This window comes from Symphalangus syndactylus, chromosome 14, assembly GCF_028878055.3.
Source record: "Symphalangus syndactylus isolate Jambi chromosome 14, NHGRI_mSymSyn1-v2.1_pri, whole genome shotgun sequence".
Lineage (NCBI taxonomy): Eukaryota > Metazoa > Chordata > Mammalia > Primates > Hylobatidae > Symphalangus > Symphalangus syndactylus.
Window position 1 is genome coordinate 92,312,487 of NC_072436.2, and position 23,874 is coordinate 92,336,360.

At 40.0% G+C, this 23,874-nt stretch overlaps 2 protein-coding genes across 4 annotated transcripts in view; both read right to left on the reverse strand.

Moving 5' to 3' along the window:
• The window catches only part of GTF2A1L (general transcription factor IIA subunit 1 like), a 73,158-nt gene extending 71,981 nt beyond the window's left edge, over nt 1–1,177 (reverse strand). Inside the window, exon 1 of one of the 2 annotated variants that reach the window (XM_055241989.1) lies at nt 1,137–1,177. In XM_055241989.1, coding sequence (XP_055097964.1) covers nt 1,137–1,157 — 21 coding nt within the window. In that variant the 5' untranslated portion in view covers nt 1,158–1,177. The remainder of the gene's footprint in view (nt 1–1,136) is intronic. The other variant, XM_055241990.1, reaches the window with a different exon arrangement.
• A 15,268-nt stretch (nt 1,178–16,445) lies between these two features.
• Nucleotides 16,446–23,874, reverse strand: part of STON1 (stonin 1) — a 68,791-nt gene continuing 61,362 nt past the window's right edge. For both annotated transcript variants that reach the window (XM_055241986.2, XM_055241987.2), the window contains 2 exons: nt 23,078–23,280; nt 16,446–19,718 (listed from right to left, as the gene is read on the reverse strand). In XM_055241986.2, coding sequence (XP_055097961.1) covers nt 19,644–19,718; nt 23,078–23,280 — 278 coding nt within the window. In that variant the 3' untranslated portion in view covers nt 16,446–19,643. The remainder of the gene's footprint in view (nt 19,719–23,077; nt 23,281–23,874) is intronic.

Sequence of the window (23,874 nt, forward strand, 5' to 3'; positions counted from 1 at the left end):
TAAAACAGTTTATCCTGATAAAGGCATACTAAACTGATGCTTCAGTGGTAGTCCCAGCTAGTGTGATCACGCTTAACACCGAAGGAAAAAACTCTTAGGGCTAAAAAATCTTAACACAGCAGTAGTCAAAAAGTACCCATTAGAACACAATTTTTCAAAAATCAAAATAGGTATTGAACATATTTTCTCTTCTAGGACCACAGACTTTGTATTGCTTTCCCTGTTATCTTTTTAACATCTTAACTCCTCTATTTAAAACACAGACACTCCTTCATAGAATTCACAATCAGATAAATTGGCATACCTAGTAAGCTTATATTCAGTCAGAGCATAGGTATTTTATGTATCTTAAAACACACTGTCATAAAACAGATATAATTAAAGTAGCATGTCTCTAAAAATGGAGTTTTTATACTGCATATATAATACCCCGAACCCATAAAATTACACAGATCTGGACAAGCACATTGCCTTTCACGAAATGTGAAGTCTGTTGAGATGAATTGGTAATAAAGATGAATTCTTGATTTTTGTTCTTTGATTCAGGTTTTTATGATTGATGATCTCATAAGTGCCACTGAGACTAGAAATTCTCACTGTGCAAATTAAGTGTCCGTTAGGGGTAGGAGGATAATGTAGGTTGTACACTTAAGCATTAAGTTGTTAAAGGACAACGAAATAGGCGGGTAGGCAAAGACAGTAAAAACATTTGGGGAGGTAACATGAGATATCACATTGTTATTTCAAGCAGTAAATAATACAGCTTGGAATTAACAATGTCCACAGTACAATTAACACAACCGAACTTGGAGGTTTTCTAGTATCTAGGAAACGAGCAGGGTTGAGGATGAGTTCCACCTCTAAACACCCCAACTAGATAGCCTCAGTTTGGGTGAAAAGAGAAAAAGGGCACTTGTTCTTTTGGCGGGGCTGGCCCAACTTCCTGCTGAACTACTGGCCCTCATCAGCTTCCTCCAACACAGAGGTGAGGAAGAGCCCCAGCCCCTAAGGAAGAGAGAGGGTTTATGACAATCTGTAAAGTGTCAGGGGGAAACAAAAGGGTGTGCAGGGTTCGGCTGCCGTGAACCCGGAGTCCCAGGGCGCTCCCTCTGCACAGAGCCTGAGGTCCTCCTTACCACCGGGTTGAGGTAGGCCATGACAGCACCTCCAGCACCTGGCCCTTTGCGCCTGCGCGGCACGCAGTGCACGCGGAAACACTGGGCACTTTTTGAACGATGTACGTCAGGTGCGCAACCGCGGAGAACGCCGAGGGCGTGGCTGGGCAGAAGAGAACGTTAATAGATGGAGCGGGCTTGAGTGGAGGAGGGGATCAAGGCGGAGAGGCGGTCGGCCTGTGTCGGAAAAGAGACCCGCTAAAACGCATGGTTAGGTTGGGTCAAGCCGGCTTTAGGTCGTTCACAGGTTGTTTCCTCAATCTGTGAAAGATGAAAATCGAGGAGGGGCAATGCAGGGGTAGATCTCTGTCTGACTTCAGCTTTGAAGAAGATGGGGAAAGAAAAGAGGGGAGACTAGTGATATCTGTCCTCTGCATTTACCAATTTTCATTCCTCCCCCTACACCCCACTCACAGCTGAACTCCATTTTTTGTTGTATAAAACTATAACGAGCTAAATTTTTCTAAGACTTGTCAGCGTGGTACAGCAGCATCAGCAGCATCTGGGAACTTGTTAAATATGCAAATGATGGGTCCCACCCCAGCCCTCCTGAATCAGACTGAAGGATGGAGCCTAGCATTCTGTAACTTTAACATGCTCTCCAGGTGATTCCAATGGGCGCTGAAATGAGACCCACAGACCTAAGACAAAGAGTCTCAATTTTGGGTGCACATTAAAATCACCCGGGGAGCTTAAAAAAAAAGTTTAGTGCCTGAATCCCACTCGGCAGAATCTGATTCTAATATGCAGCCAAGGTGGAAAACCACTGCTAAAATAAAGTCAGCAGCTAATATCTTCCTGCCTCCTTTTCCTCCTTAGGCAGAAATCACCAGCTGTCTACCTACAATAATTCTCTCTTCTGAAGGGCAGAGCATCTTGGGGCATACCTTACCTAGCTAGGGCTGAGGGAAGATGTAAGCACAGATAACCTGGAGGATTAGAAAAGGGAAGAAGTCACCATCTATTGCCACAACTCTGCCTTTTTTTTTTTTTTTTTTGGCAGGGTCTCACACTGTTGCCCAGGCTGCAGCGCAGTGGCATGATCACAGCTCGCTGCAGCCTCCACCTCCTGGGCTCAAGCAACCCACTCACTTCAGCCTCCCAAGGAGCTGAGACTACAGGTGTGTGTGCCACCACGCCCAGCTATTTTGTGTGTGTGAGTGTGTGTGTGTGTGTGTTTTGTAGAGACAGGGTTCCACCATGTTGCCCAGGCTGGTCTCAAACTCTTGGTCTCAAGTGATCCACCAGCCGCAGCCTCCCAAAGTGCTGGAACTATAGGCATGACTCACCGAACTTGGCCACAACTCTTCTAAACAGCCTTTATAGCCTGCAAATAGGTCTTGACCTAACCAGATGGATGTTATTTGATGATTAAAAACCCTATTATATTTAAAATTGGCTATTTATTTATTTATTTTTTTATTTTTATTATACTTTATTTATTTGTGCAAGTAAGTGCAGTAGAGCTGTTTATTCCCTACCACTCTGTATGTGATTTGCCTGGGTCAGGTACCTTATGGTTTGTGAATTTCAAGTAGCTGATTTATATGACACCCTTTAGAAAACTTTCCTACATTGAAAACTATAAGAAATTTCTTTTACAAAAAGCCAAGAACTATATATGGTAATTTTAATGGTTATATCTCTCTACCTGGCAATTTACTACCAGGAGTGTTCAAAGTGACTTATCTTTCACCCAAAGTAAGAAAGCTAAAAGCAGTCATTGGTTCCTACTGATATTATAAAATCCAATTAAATTATTCAAGCTGGGAAATAAGAAAGCTAAAAGGGTCTCTTGTTTTCCATCTTTTTCATAGCAAGGTTTTAAAGCTTTATTTCTAAATGCTTAGGATTGGTAATCACCTAACCTTCTGTGACAGGATACTGTTTTACTTTATTATACATTCTATCCTTCTCAGAACTATACTTAGATCATACATATTTTTTAAATTATTCTTGGATCTTCGTACCCATAAAAAGTGTAACTAAAAGTTGAATTGTTATTTCTTAGTACACTCAGTATACTCAAGTTATGGAGAAGCTATGTAATGTTAGCAGAGAAATGTCAGCAAATTTCATTTGCCCCTTGCAGTCTGTCTGAATGGTCACTAGTCATTTCTTCCCAATAGCAGGCAACGACTACTAGAGGAGGTATGCTTTAACATAAGTTCTAGGTAAATCCAAGTTGCAAATCTGCCACATGGACCTGTGGTAGCCAGTTTTCAAGATGGCCCCCAATGATCCCTGTCTCCTGGTATTGACCGCTTGATGTTGTCCCCTCTACCTTGTACCATGGTAGGTTGATTTTACTAGTAAAATAGCGAAGAAGTAGTAGCATATCACCTTTGAGATAAGGTTATTCATAGCGGTGGATTCTTTCTTGGGCTCACTCTCTTATTTTGGAGGAAGCCAGCTGTCATGTCATGTCATGAGCTAGCTTATGGAGGGGTCTATGTGGCAAGGAACTGAGACTCCAGCCCACAGTCAGCAAGTATGAGAAACCTGCAGTCACATAAGTAAGCTTGGAAATAGATCCTTCCCCAGTTGAACTACCAGATGATTGCAGCCCTGATAAGCTTGACTACATATCTTTGAGTTATCTTGAACCAAATCTATCTTCTAAGCATCTCCTAGATTCCTGATCCTCAGAAGCTGTATGAGATCATGAATATTTGTAATTTTATTTGCAGTTACATTTTGGGTAATTTGTTACACAGTGTGAAATAACTAAACCAGCGCCCATTCTCTGATTAGACTGTCCCTCACTGTAATCTCAAGTGTCTTGAGTGCCCTCACCAGTCACAAGAGCATTGAAAAGTATGTAAAAGAATCTTTTAACACGTTTGATAGCTTATCAAATTATCATGAAACGTGCAGAATATGATAGTTGTGATGGTTACATTTCTTTTGTAAACTTTTTAAACTCAGAGAAGAAGTATGTTGCATACACAAACCACTTTTTTTTTAGAGAGAGAGAGACAGGGTCTAGGTCTGTCACCCAGGCTGGAGTGCAGTGGTATGATCATACCTCACTGCAGCCTCGAACTCCTGGCCTCAAGCAATCCTCATACCTCAGCCTCCCAAAGTGCTGCCATTATGGGCATGAGTGACTGCATCCAGCCCACGAGGTGCTTTTGATGCTAAAATTGAAATTTCAAGATCCTACAGCCTCAGTGAGGCAATTTTACAGTGACTATTTTTTGTTAGTAAATAATGAATAAAAAAGAAATGCCGAAACTTAGTCCTTCTTTAAGTACCTATTCCTTTGAAATTACACCTCTGCCAAAGCATAAAGCTCCTCCTTAACTGGCCAACACAATTTGGAGCACCAGATTTTCATTTTTCTCCTACTTTGTTTAGAGACCATAATATATAATATATATATTTATTACTGATAGTCAATACCAGTTTTTGCAACATTTAAGCAAATCTTAATAATCAGATTAATTTTCCTCCCCATATGTTCTCACTACTTTTGCCTGGAGGTATTAGTGATACTCTTCTGAAAGTAAAGAAATAATTTCACTTTGCTTATTGTGAGCAAAGGCCATATTTATGAAGTCCTTTTGTTGGATAAAAATGTAAAGAAAGGCCGGGAGTGGTGGCTCACCCCTGCAATCCCAGCACTTTGGGAGGCCGAGGTGGGCAGATCATCTGAGGTCAGGAATTCAAGACCAACCTAGCCAATACAGTGAAACCGTCTCTACTAAAAATACAAAAATTAGCCAGGTATGGTGGTGCACGCCTGTAATCCCAGCTACTCGGGAGGCTGAGGCAGGAGAATTGCTTGAACCTGGGAGGCAGAGGTGCAATGAGCCAAGATCATGCCACTGCACTCCAGCCTGGGAGACAAAGTGGGACTCTGTCCCAAAAAAGAAAAAAAGTAAAGAAAAATATTTTAGAGACAGCCCATTATTTATTACATATTAAACTTTACAGTCAAATACAAAGTATTTCAATAATTTTATAGACTCTAAATAATTATTTATTGGTGATTAAAATACAAGTTAGTATTTGAGCATATGACTTAAGGCAGCAAATATTCATAATTAACTTCTGAACATTTTGCAACCAATGCACTAAACCCAGCAGTATTGTGTTTCTCTGACCCTGTTTCATCCTTTGCATCTTACAGGAAATGAAAATCCACATAATCTCTGCCTCACCCTGTAACTTTGAAATGGTTACAGTGTTGGCAGTTCTGATTTATTTTATACTCTGCACTTCTGTAACATTTTCAATGTTCTAATACAGCTCCAAAATCAACTTGCTTTATTTGAATATCAGATTCTATTCCACCATGATGAATTCCTCCTCCCACGCCAACAAGATTTCAGTTAAAGTGACCGTGTGACACAATGCAATGGAACACTGTTAATGAGTATATGACTGCCTACTTCAAAATATTTTAATATTTGAGAGATGTATATGTTGTACACATATTACCAATTATAATTAACTCATAAAAGGTATGTAGGATGACTTCAACACAATTTTCCTCATCACTACTTTTTCAACATTCTCATCAAGGTCTTGATAAAGATTCAGTAATTTCCTAGCTAACAAATGGTTATGCTTTCATTTCTTTAATCATAATGCGTATAATCATACATGTACATAAAATATTAGCAACGATAATGTTTATTGTCTCCAGTTAATTCTCCAACCTAGACAAGGTGGAGATCAAGACAAATAATTTGAGCTTAAGGCTATGACCTGCAGAAAACCAACCAGCTTTGTTCCCTCGATAACTGTGCTTTTCTTTTTTCCTAATTTGTCTCATTTTATAAGAGGTAAGTGGCAGCATCTTGACTGTTCTATTTTATTGTCTTAGATGCTTCAAATGTTGGGAGAGGCAGGGACAATATAAAATAAACACACTTCTTCCTATTCATTCTGCTATGAACAGCTAAAATGTTATATATCTAAACAAACATAAGAAGACTCTGAAAAGTGGGGAGAATATGGCAGGCCAATTATGGACCTCGCAATCCCAGGAGCCACATAGCAGTGAGTTCTCTGATTTTCTTTTTGCCTCCCATATCCTAGATTGGGTGCTGGAGAAGCTGGCAACCCAGAAATACCAATGGTCAGAGAGGAAACATAAAAAAGCTTGTTTTTTCTAGCCAAAGGACCAAGACAGGGTCATCAAGACAGAAAACTTTTACACAATAACCACTGTATTCTATCCAAACAGCACAGAAAACCACTGTGGCCCCTTTCCTACCACTATCATCCCTGCTTGTGATTGCATTTTCTTTCGGCTTGGAAAGTGGCAACGTCATGGTCCCATAAATTTAAGTACACTGCAATTTGTACAGTTTCATTTATTCCCTAAGTTATAGTACCTAGGATTGTATTGGCCACATAAAAGGTTCCTAACAAACACTTGTGTTTTCTTATATGTGTTTACATGGGATGAGCTAGTGAATGATTCTTTATGTGAATGTTTTTCATTTGAAGTTACATTTTATTTACGTGGACAGGTCAAGGAAATTAAGCACGGGATATTGTTTCAAGTACAAGAAAAAAAGCCATGTACAGCCACACAAGGGTTCCAAGATACCTTTAACAAGAGAGATGTTTTCATTTCACGATGAGAAATAACACTCCTTGGCCGTGCATGGTGGCTCACGCCTGTAATCCCAGCACTATGGGAGGCCGAGGTGGGTGAATTGCTTGAGTCTGGGAGTTCGAACCTGACCAACATAGTGAAACTCTTTCTCTACTAAAAATACAAACAATTAGCCAGACATGGTGGTGCATACCTCCAGTGCTACTTGGGAGGCTGAGACACGAGAATCACTTGAACCCAGGAGGGGAAGGTTGCAGTGAGCCAAGATCAGGCCACTGCACCCCAGCCTGGGAGACAGAGCAAGACTCTGTCTCAAAAAATAAAAATAAAAAAAGAGAGAGAGAAAAGTAACACTTCCTTTATAAGTTGCTGGGTATTAAATGAGAAAGCACAGTCCCAGACAATAGGTGCTAAAAAGCTAAGGGTGCTTCCTCTCCGCTTTTACCAGCTTTCAAAAGCAAGATTAAATCAAATTTTAAAACAAATATTTTAATATTTTTCAACCCCTTGGATATGTGTGTGTGTTTATTTTTTTAAAGGGCATTTGCAACCATAAGTGTAATAGATTTTAAATTTCTTGAGGACTTAGGCTGTGTATTATTCATTCTTATATGCCCCTTGAGTTCCTAGCATAGTACCTCAAATATGAAAAACAGTCATTAAAAGTTATTGATATGAATTTATTCTTAAGCTGTTATAAAATGGAATTTCTAGCCTATAGGTGGGAGAAAATTAGGGATTAAAATGCAACTATCATAGGAAGAAAAGTAATGCATTTATCTAAATTTATCCGATCATTCATTCATGTAGTGTTTCTTATTGAATACATAGGTCATAATCTCTGGCCAGGGGATTAGCCCCCTATCACTGGCATTGCTCCTACCATCACCTACCACCACCCCTGCAGATGGTGCTCTTCCCAGAAAAAGAGAAATAACTGGGCAGAGCCACCCCAGTCAAAATCCCAAACAGGGTGGGCAAAAAGAAAAAGATGGAAGTAATTACAATATAACAGGATTAGTACCAAAAAAAAAATACCTGTGAGGTTCACCTAACCTGAATGGGGAGGGCCAGGGAAGGCTTCTTAGAATTGGCCCCCTAAACTGAGGTCTGTGGAATGAGTAGGGGACAGAGGAAGGGGGCAAGGAAGAGTATTCCAGGGAGAGGGCACTGTATCAGCCAAAATTTGGGACTTGAGAACATGCAGGGTTTGAGAACATGATGGGTTTGAGGAAATGAGAGCAGTTTGTTTGGTTTGGCTAGAGGATAGAGAATAAGGCAAGCCATGGTGAAAGCTAAGGCTCACTAGTAAGCAAATGCAAGATAATGTGTCCCTTCCTGACTGCAGCACAAAGGGTGGACTGGAGGATGGAGGACAGCCACACTGAAGGTAGCGAAGCAGTTAAAGGTCTGTGGGGTTTGGAGGAATAAGTAGCTCCATTGGAAAAGCCTGCAGCAGAAGAACACCAAGATCTAAGTTACTGACATCTACCCTTCCTTGGCACTCAATCATATAAGGCAAAAAGAGGGAGGTGGGGAGACCCTAAAAGCCTTGAGGAGGTATGGGGGAAGGGACTGGAGCATCACCGACAGAGGAAGAGGCAATAAAAAGAGGGCTACAAACATCGTCTAGTTCACAGTCTTACCGAAGGCCATCTCTGATCCCAGTGAGAGTTTAATATAGAATGTGTCCTTTTCCACAATGAGTACTTAGCAAAGCCTTTGAAAAGTGTTTCACAATATCTCAAAATTATCCACTGGAGAGGCAGGCTCTTGGCATTTAACAATGCCACTGTTCAAAGATGCTCTTTCCTTGTCCTTTTCATGGCACTTGAGGACCTTTGGGTGGAATTCTCTCTGAGCAGTGTGAAAATATCAAAATAAAACTCTACAGAAAAGGACAAGCACTGCTCCCAGGTGGCATCTCCCACCCCCACCCGGCCACTCACAGCTCTGTAGCGTTTCTCTCAGAGAGGAAAAGCAGAAAAAGAAACTGAACTCTAGAGTGCTCATAAATATATTTCCCAAATCAGAGCTGCCTTAACCATTTATTCCCTGTTAGAGGGAATTGATCATCTCTGTTCCAAAATCACAATAATGTCCTAGCGTAGTACCTCAAATATGAAAAACATTCATTAAAAGTTATTGATATGAATTTATTCTTAAGCTGTTATAGAATGGAATTTCTAGCCTATAGGTGGGAGAAAATTAGGGATTAAAATGCAACTAGGAGCAATAGACCATACTGTATAGCTTAGGTGTGTAGTGGGCTGTACTATCTAGGTTTGTGTCAGTAAATTCTATGATGCTTGCACAACAACGAAGTCTCCTAACAACACATTTCTCATTTTGTACATTTTCCCATTGGTAAGTAATGCATGACTTACCTACAAATCTAATAGTTTGGCAGACACTTTGAGAGCTTAGGCCATGGCATGACTGCACTCTGTTGAGTTGCTTCTCCGAAGATCGTGAGCTCCAGGTATGGCAGGACTACATCCTGTTAGCCTTTGGGGTCATCTCCGAAGCCTCAGCAGCAACACCCACACTCTTGCATGGAGGGACCTCCTGTGTCTGCATGGATCTCTGTTGTGTTGGTCAAGCCATCTCTCCCAAAATCCTCTCTTACACTCATACCTCACACTTCAGCTAGCTTTCACTTTCCATAGAGCCTGCATTCATCCTAATTGAGCAACTAGACTTCAGTAATTTTGGAACTCATTCATTATATGGTTAATGTACTTCATCTATCGAGTGTATTCCCTATGAGATTTGTTCTTGTGATTCTTTCCCTCTTTAAACATCATGGAAAAAAATTCCCTGTGTATGACAATAAGCCATGTGAGTCGTGAAATCATATTTTGATCACCTCCTTATTTTAACCATACAAAACAGCTTTAAAATAAATAATGAATCAAAACAATAAAATATCCCACTAATAGTATGATTTCACAGTTGCCTAAATTGTACCTTTCACAGATACTTTAATTTTATTAAAACTCACTTATTAATTACTGGACAAATATTTACATAGAATATTACTATATCAACTATAATAAAGAATCAAAGTTCAAATCATTAGGTAGATATAAAAACAATGAATAAATAGGTGTGCTTTTTTTATCCTGCAGGAACTTTGTAGGCATTCTTAAGATTATGAAACCAGCAACTGGTTTATAATTATTCTGAATTTGATAACAAAATTTGAAGTGGGATTACCATTCTCATATGAAATGACATTGACCCGGTAAAATTCAACCAAGAAAAATTTTAAAACAAAGCAGGATGTGATTGAAGCAATGGCTAAATTTATTTTAAAATATGTAATGCCTACAACACCACACATAAACAATTAATGAAAATTCTGAAGAAATACAAGCTGGCATAGTCAAAGCACCTATGCTAGAAACAGCAAGCAAATGATTCAGATGATGTGGGCTAAAAGATAACAAGGAATCATTTTCTATAAGGATTAACAATAAGGAAGAGAAAAACTTTTAGCAAGAGTCAACATCAAGAAGATAAAAATAATAGTAATGACAAAGAAGGAGCCAGAGAGCAGACAAAGTATCAAGACTTGGGTCTTAAGGGATGTCAGGGAAGTATTAAGATCTCATCCTCCCCAGCCACTGTCCCAGTGTTCATACTGACAGCACAACTCCTCAAAAGAGCTGAAGGGGGTCAGGTGTGGTGGCTCATGCCTGTAATCCCAGCACTTTGGGAGGCAGAGGGGGGTGGATCACCTGAGGTTAGGAGTTTGAGACCAGCCTGGCCAACATGGTGAACCCCTGCCTGTCTCTACTAAAAATACAAAAATTAGCCGGGAGTGGTGGCACACACCTGTAATCCCAGCTACTTGAGAAGCTGAGGCACAAAAATCACTTGAACCTGGGAGGCAGAGGTTGCAGTGAACTGAGATGGCACCACTGCACTCCAGCCTGGACAACAAGAGCAAGACTCTATTTCCGGCCGGGCGCGGTGGCTCACGCTTGTAATCCCAGCACTTTGGGAGGCCGAGGCGGGTGGATCACGAGGTCAGGAGATCGAGACCACGGTGAAACCCCGTCTCTACTAAAAACTACAAAAAATTAGCCGGGCGTTGTGGCGGGCGCCTGTAGTCCCAGCTACTCGGAGAGGCTGAGGCAGGAGAATGGCGTGAACCCGGGAGGCAGAGCTTGCAGTGAGCCGAGATCGCGCCACTGCACTCCAGCCTGGGCGACAGAGCGAGACTCCATCTCAAAAAAAAAAAAAAAAAAAAAAAAAAAAAAAAAAAAAGACTCTATTTCCAAAAAAAAGTGGGGTGGGGCTGAAGGGATTGATGCCATCCCAAAATATGCTGTTTTGGCATATTGATTATTTTAAGCTGAAGACACTTGAGAAACAGCTCATGCAGAAGGGCTCTGATATGGTTTGGATGTGTTTCCCCTCCAAATTTTATGTTGCAATGTGACCTCCAGTGTTAGAGATAAGCCTAGTGGGAGGTGTTTGGGTCATGGGGGCAGATCCCTCATGAATGTCTTCATGCTGTCCCTGCGATAATGAGTGAGTTCTCACTCTGTTCATTCATGCAGAGCTGAGCCTGTGAGCTCCTCCTCTCACTCCTGCTTATTTCTCACCAGGTGACATGCCTACTTCCGCTTCACCTTCTGCCATAAGTAAAAACTTCCTGAGGCCTCACCAGAAGCCAAGCAAATGCTGCTTCCACGCTTGAGCAGCTTGCCAAACTGTGAGCCAATTAAACCTCTTTTCTTTATAAATTACTGAGTCTCAGGTATTCCTTTTTAGCGATGCAAAACAAACTAACACAGGCTCTCTGACCTCCTCATTTCTACCTAAAAACCTATCATAAAATTTTCCATGAAAAAGGTGCCTTCCCTATACTAGGAAGAGAAGAACATTCTTATCACCAGAGACTAGGAGTTGATGCCGAAATGGACCTCCACATCAAACTACTAAAATGACCCTGTCTTTCGTTAGTTTCCCCCATGTATTTTCTAGGCACTGTCCTACAATTTAATGCCCCGAGTCCAAGCCCCTTTGTCTTGTCACATCCCCATAATTTATTGTTCTTTTCGTGAAAAGGTATATAAGCTTCATGGCCTACTGACTTCCTTGAGTCTTCATTTCCCTTTTGAAGACTGCCACGTCCATGTAAAAATATTAATAAAATTGGTATGCTTTTCTCCTGTTAATCTATCTTATGTCAGTTTAATTCTTGGACCAACCACAAAACTGAAGAGGGTAGAGGGAAATATTGCTTCCCCTGCAAAGCTGTTTTACTCACTGGGTCCAAACCTGCTTGAGTTTGCTTCCATTGCTCTCACTTCAATGACACTGTTTCTGTCAAGGTCACCATTTCCATCTTGCTAGATCCAGTAGTCAACTCTCAGTCCTCATCTTACTCTAGCAACAGCATTTGAGGAAACTCATTACCTCCTTTTTCACTTGACTCCTGGAATGAATACCATTCTCTTTTTTCTTCTACTCCAGCTACTCTTCCTCAGTGTCCTTTATGGCATTGCCCTCATTTTCCTGACGTCTAAACTCCAGGGAGCCCAAGGGCTCAATTCTCAGCCCGCTTCTATTCTATATTCACTCCCAAGTGATCCCAATTAGTCCCATGGCTGAACGTGCTGATATCTCTAAGAGGCGCATCTCTATCCCAGCCCTCTTTCCTGACTTGTACATTCAATTGCTACTTGCTGTCTCCACTGGACGTCTAGTAGGCATCTCAAAGTTAACACATCCAAACATGAATTCCTGATCTTTCTCCCCAAAACCTGCCCCTACAACACTCTTCCCCTCCTCCATAAAATCAACTCCATTCTTCCGCTGCTCAGGCCAAAAATCTGGCAGTGGTTTTTGTTACCTTCTTTCCCTCACACCCCACATCTAAACCATCGGCATATACTGTTGGCTCTATATTTCAAATATGTTCTGAATTCAACCATTTTTCATCTCCTGTCACCACTCTCAATCACCATCACCTCTCACCTGATGCTATCATCTGAATGTTTATGTCCCACGCAAAATTCATATGTTGAAACCTAACCCCCAAAATGATGGTAGTGAAAGGTGGGGCCTTTGGGAGGTAATTAGGTGTGAAGGCTCTGCCCTTATGAACGGGATTAGTGCCCTCATAAAAGAGGGTTCAGGGAACCCTTCTGCCCCTCCTGCCATGTGAGGACACAGCAAGAACGTGCCTACTCTGAGAAACAGACAGGCACTCACCAGACACCGAATCTATTGGCACCTTGATCTTGGACCTCCCAGCCTCCAGGATGGTGAGAAATTTCTGTTGTGAGAAATTTCTGCTATCCCTCAGTCTCAGGTATAGCAGCAAGAAAGGACTAAGACACCTGAGATATTGCAATAGACTCTTAACTACTTTCTTTGTTTCTGCCTCTGCCTCCTTTTTATGTCCACACAATCATCTTAACATGTAACAAAGTTCTACCCCTCCTCTACATAAAGCCTTCCAAGGGCTCCCATCTCACTCAGAATGAAATCCATGGCCCATAAAACCCCAGGTGGTCTGCCTCCCCCACCTCCCCCACAGTCTCTCTGATCTCTTTCCACCTCCATCCCACCCTCTTGCTCATTCCGATATAGCCATCTAGCAGTCATCTTGTCCTCTGTGATGTTAGCACCCCCTGAGTCCTGCACCTGTGCACTAGCAGAGCCCTCTGCTGGACACACTCTTCCCTGGGGATCTGGGTGGCACTCTACCTCATTTCTTTCAGGTCTCACTGCTAGAATGTCATCTCATCAAAGAGAACGTCCCTTACCAACCTATCTAAAATGGCACGCTTCTGCCACTCTTTATTGTTTTACCCTGCTTTATTTTTTTGCATAGCAATAATCACAACTTGATATTTATTGTCTGACTTCCCCCACTATTATATACTCTCTATAAGAGCAGGAACTAACTGTTTTTGTAATTACTTATCCCTAGTACCTAGAAAAATGCAGACATATAGTAAGCACTTAAAAAAGAATGATCAGCAAGATGATTATTTGGAACGAAGGTCACATAGCATTTTGAGGTGACTTAGAGTGCCAAACGGGCAGCCAATGTCTTTAGTAAGCCTTCTGTACTTCAGAAGGCTTTGGGAATGCTGCATGCTTTCAGCTGCACTCGTAGACTCACTCATGATATAAGGCTTTTGGAAAGAGAGTGTCCTAACTGGCTTTATAAAAGAATGACAACATCCACCCAGGGAGATTTCTGAGAGAAATACAGAACCCATCTTGAAAAGAACAATGTTCATTACTGCTTTCTGAGGACTGAAACAGTACCAAGGCTTGTCCCTGAGTCAAGGCAGCGTGAAATATTCTCCTGAAAGCATATATCTTTGCTTGCTCTTACCTAAGAAGCTGAAAGTACAATCCTGGACTGGAGATTTTTAGAGATCACATTGACCTTGACACATGCCAAAGCAGGATGAATTAATTATAATATCTTATAAATCTTTTAAAGAAAGAAGATTTTGAGTTTATTAACTCTCATTAGAAAAATTTTGTTTGAAACCTGCAGAGAAGACACTGTTTTTCTTTCTCTATAATAGTCAGAAATGTTTAGAGATAAGCGTAATATTTTATGCTTATCTCTAAACATAGATTTTAAATTTTTGGATGTGTAAAATTGTATTCGACAGCATTTTTAGAGTAGGCATTAAGAATACTTTAATGTGTTTGTCTATTGTATTAATTTTAATTATGCTCCACTGGACTCACAATGCTTTGAAATGCTTTATTAAATGCCCCCAAGATCTTGTACTAATCATAATACAAGCACCACCAAATTTAAATGCTTACGTTTCGAGCGCTGGGTAGCATCAGCTTGCCCGAGAGCACCCTCTTCTGTTTCAAGAATGTACGGCAAATTACATTTCATGGAGTTCATAATTCTGGGTTCTACAAAAGGGACTTCTCAGGAAAATGTCAACACGCACAATCATATTATTTAAAGAAGCCACTCTTCCCTCTGAAGTTTGGAAGGCTGTGCGAGTGCAGATACGTGAAGGGGAAGCAGCAAAACCCAGAGTCTAATGATGCTGTGCCTTTCTTCCCCAGGAAGTCTCGTGGAAATGAACTGAAATATTTTAAAACATGGGGCAATTAATCTAATCAGTTTTCCTTTTCCTTACAGAGGAAACATGATTTTAAAGGCACAATACTATCTGTAGCCTGTATCTATGGTATTTCATAATTCAACTATTTGCTTCTTGACTAGCAACTCTATCTTGCTTTAAAAATTAGTCAAATTCATATTCCAATCCCATTTCTAAGCAGGATAACAAAAAATGCTTGTATCATATGACCCAGGGAAATATGTGGATAATTAGATTGAGCCCGTGAAATTCCCATCAAGAAAGGTAAATATTGGCGATTACATATGATTCAACAGAATACACATAACCCTGTGTTTTAGGGCCCTGGCTAAAGGTATAAGTTCCTTGGAATACAGTAGTTGCAGAGAATGGGGAGGGTCTAGGAGAGACAACATCAAAATCTACCCTGTGTCTACACAAAAGCAGTGGGACAGTCTAGCCAGAGTTGAGACAAAACAGGAAAGAATTGATTGGTGGGATTTTGAGGACTTTTGTTACAAATAAGGTCAGTTTTTGCCAGTCAATCCTTTTGTTGTTCCTGAAGAACTAGGGCCAAACTTTGTGAGTGCTAGCGGTGGCTAAAATATGCTTCATTCTCTGTCTTCTACGAAGTACTGATGCCATTTTGAAATATTAACTTTAGTAGCTAAATAAAAATTTAATTTCAACACAAGGCAGATTTCTTATAAAAAGAAGGGTGGAGAGGTTGTTAGGTTCGTCCTTTATAAGCACTGATTTACCTTCATATCTCCTACGGCCTCCCTCCACTCCCCCACAACTCCCCTCCACTCTCCCCAACTCCCTACCACCCACACGTATACCTTACCTGAAATATATTCTGTACAATTATGTAAAACTGGTTTTCTAAACTTTAAAAACATGGTTTTTAGGTGCACATTAATTCTACAGGACTACTCTGCAAGTTGCCAAAGTTTGAAAATTCGATGGAATTCTGTGGACAAAGTTTTTCCTGTTTTCAAGGAAAAATTGTGAAAGGCTTTGAATAGTGGTAATCTTATGCATGTATTCATTTCATATCTTTCTTTTTTTTTTTTTTTTTTTTGAGACAGAGTCTTACTCTGTCACTCAGGTTGAAGTGCAGTGGCGCGATCTTAGCTCACTGCAAGCTCTGCCTCCTGGGTTCACACCATTCTCCTGCTTCAGTCTCCCGGTAGCTGGGACTACAGGTGGCCGCCATCATGCCCAGCTAATTTTTTTTTTTTTTTTTTTTTTTTTTGTATTTTTAGTGGAGACGGAGTTTCACCATGTTAGCCAAGATGGTCTCAATCTCCTGACCTCGTGATCCACCCGCCTCGGCCTCCCAAAGAGCTGGAATTACAGGCATGATTATACTCTATTTTTAAAATCATCCTTTATAACATTATCAGCTATACTTTGATGATGTCATTTTTCCAGGATATGCCAAGAGGTCATGGTCACTGACTCCTTAGGAGTGGAGCCTGACATATGCCTGACAGAGAGTCAATTGTTTAAGGTTATTGAAATTGATTTCATACCTTAAGAAAAAAAAATAGCCCCAGGTCTTGCAGAAGAAGATATAAATTCACAGCACAGTAAGAATAGTTTGAAATACATTTTTAATTTTTGAAAAATCAATATGTAATCTACAAAATGTTTTGTTACATGATTATTAAGGCTCAACCTGTTTTATATTTGCATTGACAGAATATAAAACTGTATTTTAAGTAAAACATTATAATAGTCATTGTTAAGGAAGGCCTTCTAACTGAATTTATAAGAAAAGGGGCTGTATCACAAGCACAGCTCTGGAATGAAGGGCACTAACATCCTAGAACTGTCTAATATATACATCAGGTTGTAAAATTCCAGCCTTTATTTATGTGCTGGAAAGTATCTTTTTTTAATGGATAAACTCTTATGATTCCCACAGAAAAAGGAAATGTCCTTAAATTCAGATCTGCACAAATGATCTACCCGTGAATTCATTTACACAGTTAATATGATCTTGTAACTGGAAAGGTGACCAGACTAGTCACAAACTGGTCAACTCCTTGGAAGTCTGCTCATTTGACTCCAAAATGGTCAAACTCACAATGGAATGATCTAAGCAAATTGAATGCTGGAAAGGAATATTTCCTCCCTCATTCCTTTCCTTCCCCGCTTCCCTCCCTTAAAAGCAAGGGTTTTTTGAAGATCGCTATTCGGGCGAGGGCAGTTCTACTTAATTTGAACCCTACCTGATTTTTCACCTAGAGTTCTGTAGTCACGTCTGACCTCCTGCCAGTTCTGAGGTCAGAAGAACTGAATAAGCCTCCCCTCCCTACACAGAATGTTAATTTAACACTAAGTAATGAATATTTAAGGATCCTAATAGATGTGCGAATTAACAATTATGCTATAACACCCTGCTGTTAATGCTATCAGCCTCTGCATTGCCACAGACACTCCATTTGGGCTTTAGTCCAGCTTTTGCTATTATATTGTCAAGACTGAATCTTGAGATGTCCTGAAGGCCCGGTGGCTTGTGAGTGAATAAACTGGGCAGGGAAGTACCCACAGATACTAGTGGACCTGTGAAGCATGAGGGGAGATTAAGTGAACCCTTTGCTGAATATATTTTGAGGTGTAAATAGTCATTAAGTTCATCCTAATCAGACCGTGAGTTCTTTGTGGGCAGGATGCCATAAAACACACTTAGAAAGGAATGGCAGTAATTAACCCACCTAACTTCAGTGGGACTGTGGGCAGCATCAGTTTCGGCCTGCCTCCATATTCGTTCTGAGCAGACTGAAGTCACTCTAGAGTGCGCCCACACCAGATGATAAGGAAAGATGGTGGAATTTTTTTAAATGACATACACACACAGATTTGCCCTACTCTACATCAACAGTGAGCCTCAAGCATATGATATTATAAGCAAGGCATCAAATGAAGTTAAAAAGAGCAATAGCGGCCGGGCATGGTGGTTCACGCATGTAATCCCAGAACTTTGGGGGGCCGAGGCTGGCAGATCACCTGAGGTCAGGAGTTCGAGACCAGCCTGGCCAACATGGGGAAACTCCGTCTGTACTAAAAATATAAAAGAATTTTAGCCAGGCAGGGTGGCTTGTGCCTGTAATCCCAGCTAGGTGGAGGCTGAGGCAGGAGAATCCCTTGAACCCAGGAGGCGCAGGTTGCAGTGAGCCAAGATCACACGACTGCACTCCAGCCTGGGCAACAGAGTGAGACTCTGCCTCAAAAAAAGTAAAAAATAAAAACAGCAATAGCAATTCCTTTCAACCAACCATCACCTATTGCATTCTTTGCCTTTACAGTAAAATAATGAAAAGCAATAAAATCTGCTGATTGATACAGACCATCATAAATGTTTGTCTTAATCTGTTTTTGAACAGATTTCAATGAATGTAATATAATATTAAATATTAAATAAAACACATGAAATAAACTCTGTAGGCCAACACATAATGTTTGGAAGAACATTAAATCAGTTTTGACTCAAAACAAATCTAGCAAATAGAGAAAAATATCTCCTAATTATGTTTAAGATTCAACATAAATTGAAGGTATATTAATACCACATGGAGGAGTTTGTTTTTCAGACTAAAAACGATACCTGGAATATAGATTTTATAAATTTTAAAATTCTCACTTTTCACTGTAAATGCTAAAAGGAAATTATAAACAGAATTATAACTGCTAATGCTATTGACTTTTCATTAGAAATCAAACTATTATAGTCATTTACCTGACTCTGAAGAATAAAAATGTTGCCTCTTAGAAATCTGGGTAAAATACCAAGCATCTTTCACTTTGCTCACCTTTTAATGAAAAATACTCTAAAATAAGCAGAATTAGCATAAAAGAGCATGATAGCAGAACTAGTACAAAATAATCATAATGTGATTTAGACTTCTACTCAAGAGAGGCTTGTGTTCATTACAAATAATACTTTATCAAAATATGTCCTTAGAATCTGTACTTTTGGAAAATAGTATCTATAAGTTTTAAAAATTCATCTTTAATATACATAAATATTTTAACTAGTGTCTAATACTCAGATTCCATTTTGAAAAGAATCCTGCCAAGTGAAAGGAAATATGTCTTAGTGATTTATACTAAAATATGTAGGACAACAGAAATAGCTTCTTTGCAGCACACACCAGAAAACAAACACATTTTGAAAATGACAACACAGTAGGAGAGAGACAGGTACCAAATATAGCCAATTATTATTTACCAATGGTAAGAGGACAGGTAAATAAGTAATTCAAAAGCACAGATACTTCCAGATCTACATTTTAGCCTGTGGTTTCAACATCATTCTACACCTAGCCATATTTCAGAGGCAAGAAAGAGGGAAAATAAAGCATTTTGGTTTATGTCTCCTTTGATTCCCTTACCCTCTAGTACAGGCACTAACCAGCAAGAAGAGATGGGAAAAAATAAAGACGGCACCTCAGTAATCCAGGGAGCAAAACGATCAGCCACTGAGTAATCAAAAATCAAACTGGCTGTGGGGTCACACAACGAGTAACAGTGCCTTTGAGTTTCAATACGAAGCAAAACATCACACAAATTATAGAAACATTTTAGATCAAACCCCTAGGACAAAAACATATGAAAAGCATAAAATACAGATTGTTCAGTTTTAGGTCTAAACTTCTCTAAACACAGCCATCAGACCTGTCCTAAAACCGCTATTCAGAAGTCATTTCCACTCTACAGTAGCAGGACTTGGTGTGGTTTCGGTGAATTACATATTTGACAAGTGGCTGTCATCATAAACTCTTGCTACTCCTACTGAGTTATGCAGTCACCAATTTTATCTGGGTCTTCTCCATCGATTTTAATCCACTTCTTTTCTATTTCAACCTGTTATGCAAAAGCAAAACACAGATAGCATTAACAAATGCAACACAGCACTCACACCTCTTCAGTCCTATTTTATACATGCGGCACAGACTGCACAAACCTCACCCTTTGGACACAGACACAGCCCTCTACCCTCCTACAGTAGCTTCCAAGTGAGGCACTCTGCTCTCCTTTTGAACAACAGAGCCCCCCAAATCCTCCCCGCCAGGGTCAAGTCTTCAAGAGCACCAAAACTGTCTTCTAAGTCAAACGTAGTTTTTATAAAATGTATACAGGATACATATATTGAAAAAAACATTTTCAGATCTGACTAGACATATGATCGATTATCCCTCTACCTGAATATACGGCTGTATCATGTATCTAGCCATTGGCCCCCCTAAGATTTATAATGCACCCAAAATTATCTAACTGACACAAACCAGCTTACAAACTATTAGGTTGCTGCAAAGCAAATGGCAAAAACCGTGATTACTTTTGCAGCAACCTAATAGTAAACCATCTGCTCTTCATCATTTTTGTCTCAGCTCAAGTGTCACATCGTCCTGGAGGTCCTCCAGGACTACCCCAGATAAAGCCCTCCAGTCACTCTCTATCCTGTTACCCTATTTTATTATCTTCTTAGAATTTGTTATTAGTTGAAGTCATATGTATTTATTTATTTATTTATTTATCTACTATTTTTCGTTTACCCCCACTAGAAACTACGCTAGGACAGGGACTTTGTCTCTCTGTTCACACTGCTGTGTCCCTGCATGTGGAGCAGTATCTGGCAACAGATAATTACTAAACGGAAGAAAACATTTTGAAACTGCCACCAGGTGCAGATCAACTAGTAAATGCTACTAAAGCTAGAGATACTTTGTAAAGTAATTTTTAATTGTCCACTAAAACTGCATGAACCCGGCACGTCCTGTGAATAGGAAAATAAGTATAAACACAGTCTCCATGCGCACTTGACCCACTCTTCAGTCACACATGATACATATATACCTAGTGTTATAGGCCAGGGTCCCCAAGACATAGACTCTGAGATGGAGATCTGTGTGCAGAAAGTTTACTGGAGAGTGCTGTTGAGTTCAACATTCATCGGGGAGTGAGGCAGGAAATGAAGTTAAATGGGCAGAGAGAGAAGCTGGGCTGCAATGTAGTCAGAATGAAGGCTTCTGCCCCATGCCCTGGAGAGCTGAAGCTGGGCGGACCTACAGAGTTAGCCCAGGTTGATGCAAAGGGGCCTATACACCCCTGCATAGATTCCAGGAAAGAGGCATAACCTCAGGGAAGGCAGCTATCTTCAGCCGAGGCAATTCCCACCTGCTGGGGAAATACATCCTTCAGGTCTGAAGGGGCTGCACAGGACAGCACTACCTATCATTACTTTTATCAGTAGAAAAAGGTAACTGGACCCAAACATAGACTTCTAAACAGATAGTCCACAATAAAGAAAAATCCTGACTCACAATACTATAGTGTAGGAAACCCAGTTGATATTAGCAACATCATGTATAATATCACTATTTTTAATAGAAATAAGTTAGTAGAAAATCAGAATGGCATTAATCATTGCTGCAAGTCAAGCAACACATAGATTTTAAAATGCTATTCGAGGGGCACATGTTCTCAGGACCTCCTGAGGGCTGTGTAACAGGCAAAATTTAAATTTTTAAAAATAAAATAAATGCTATTAGAAATTATAAAACGTTGCTCATGTGAAAGACAGAAGGGAAACATAAATTCTAAACTGAACCACCTGTCTGTAATGCAGTTCAATTTTTGTGATTTTTGGAATATTTTCTAGATAAAAAATACTTTTAGGTCGGGTGTGGTGGCTCACACCTATAATCCCAGCACTTTGGGAGGCCGAGGCAGACAGATCACAAGGTCAGGAGTTCGAGACCAGCCTGGCCAACATGGTGAAACTCCATCTCTACTATAAACACAAAAAATTAGCCAGGCGTGGTGGCAGGCACCTGTAATCCCAGCTACTTGGGAGGCTGAGGCAGGAGAATTACTTGAACCCAGGAGGCGGAGGTTGCAGTGAGCTGAGACCATGCCACTGCACTCCAACCTGGGCAACAGAGCAAGACTCTGTCTCAAAAAAAGGAAAACCTTTTAAACAAAATCAGCAAGATGCATCACCATTTCAAGATACTGTGGGAAATATGTGGCAGAAGATATCCATATATCTACTAAACTTGAGGATAAGAAGGGAAAACAAGTTTAGAAACAGACGTAAGTGTATGTCCTCCTTTAGTTCATCTGCCTAAGAATGCAGAAGAGCTGATGGCAAACATTTAAAACTACCATAATACCAGGCTGGATGTGGTGGCTCACGCTTGTAATCCCAGCACTTTGGGAGGCCGAGGCAGGAGGATCACTTGAGACCAGGAATTTGAGACCAGCCTGACCAACATAGTGAGATCTCATCTCTATTTAAAAATTTAAAGTAAAACTTTGAGCTACCAATAGGCTAGGCATGGTGGCTTACGCCTGTAATCCCAGCACTTGGGGAGGCCGAGACATCAGATCACCTAAGGTCGGGAGTTTGAGACCAGCCTGGCTAACATGGTGAAACCCCATCTCTACTAAAAATACAATAATAATAATAATAGCTGGGTGTGGTGGTGGGTGCCTGTAATCCCAGTTACTTGAGAGGCTGAGGCAGGAGAATCGCTTGGACCCAGGACGCGGAGTTTGCAGTGAGCCAAGATCGTGCCACTGCACTCCAGCCTGGTTGACAGAGTGAGATGCCATCTTAAAAAAAAAAAACAAAAAACAAAAAACTGAAAACTACCATAATAGAGTAACTCAGCGTTTCCTAAAGCATGCTCCACAGAACACCATTCCACAAGATAGGGATAAGTGTTTTACATAAACATACACAGACAAGACACAATAGCCAATGAGTCGGGAAAAACTGGGTTAACTACGTTTAACAAGTTTCCTTACTGCAGGACTTCTTGAGGGCCTTTATTTAACATTAATTTAGTATATGGCATTCCCCAACTTATTTTTTTCTTGGATAATTATATGGGGCACGTGTTCTGCAGCACATATTTTGAGAAATGGTGTTCTAACATCATAATTTTTATTATAAATATGCTTCTAAAATGTAGATTCATTTTTAATGTCCTGTTTTTCATTGAGAGCTAAATTATTAAGTGTTCCCAACATTCTCCAGAATGGATAGGAAGAACTAAGCTCAATGGTGGCCATCAAGTTTCCATAGCTGAGATCCTCTCTAGGGCAAATCTCACCACACATATACACACACACACAACACATACGCGATCACAAAGACAGCAAAACAAGTATTTAAAGCCAAATCAGGTCACAGTTCTAGAAGCTTTGGGATGTACCTGGATGCTGTAGCAAGCTCGCTGCTGAACATGTTTCTGTGGCTGGACATCACTCTCCACCCCCAGAGACCTGACCTCTGTCCTTGAGGCACAGGTGTCAGGCACGGAAAACTGAACAGTAGCAAATGGATACCAATCAGATGGAATTTCTTGGTCTGATCCAAGCTCTAATTTGTATGACAGACAATGGGGATGATCAAGACCTTGAGGGAAAAAAAACCAAATAGTCAAAGTATTTTAAGGGCCATTGAACATTTCTCTTGAACATAAAAGGCACCCATCTCTCTCCTTAATAAGGAATTTCATTAGCACTGCAGCAGTGCAAATTCCATTTAAACAACATACCATGAAAATCTACAATTTTGCACCAACTAGGGGGAAAGCTGTCTGCCATTTTTAAGTACTAGCTTTAAAAACAAGTAAGACTTTATTACTATTTTGAATAAGAATGGTAAAAATTTTAAAATAAAAAATAAAAAATATATTACTATATGCAGGCACAGATGAACTCCTAAAAATGTTTTCAATTAGAAATATTACTATATTTAACAAATTATATTAGTATATAACAATATAATTACTATATTATACTAATACAATTTGCTAAATATTTATTTTAAGCAAATTTTTTAATATTAATGTTTAATTTATATTAAACAATATAGTAATATTATTAAACTTAATTGTTTTCCTTAATTAAAAGATATGAGTAATATTTATATTAGACATAATTATTTGGCTACAATGTGCTCAAGACCTGTACAAGCCTCTTTCTCTTAGACTGAGTAATGTCTTAT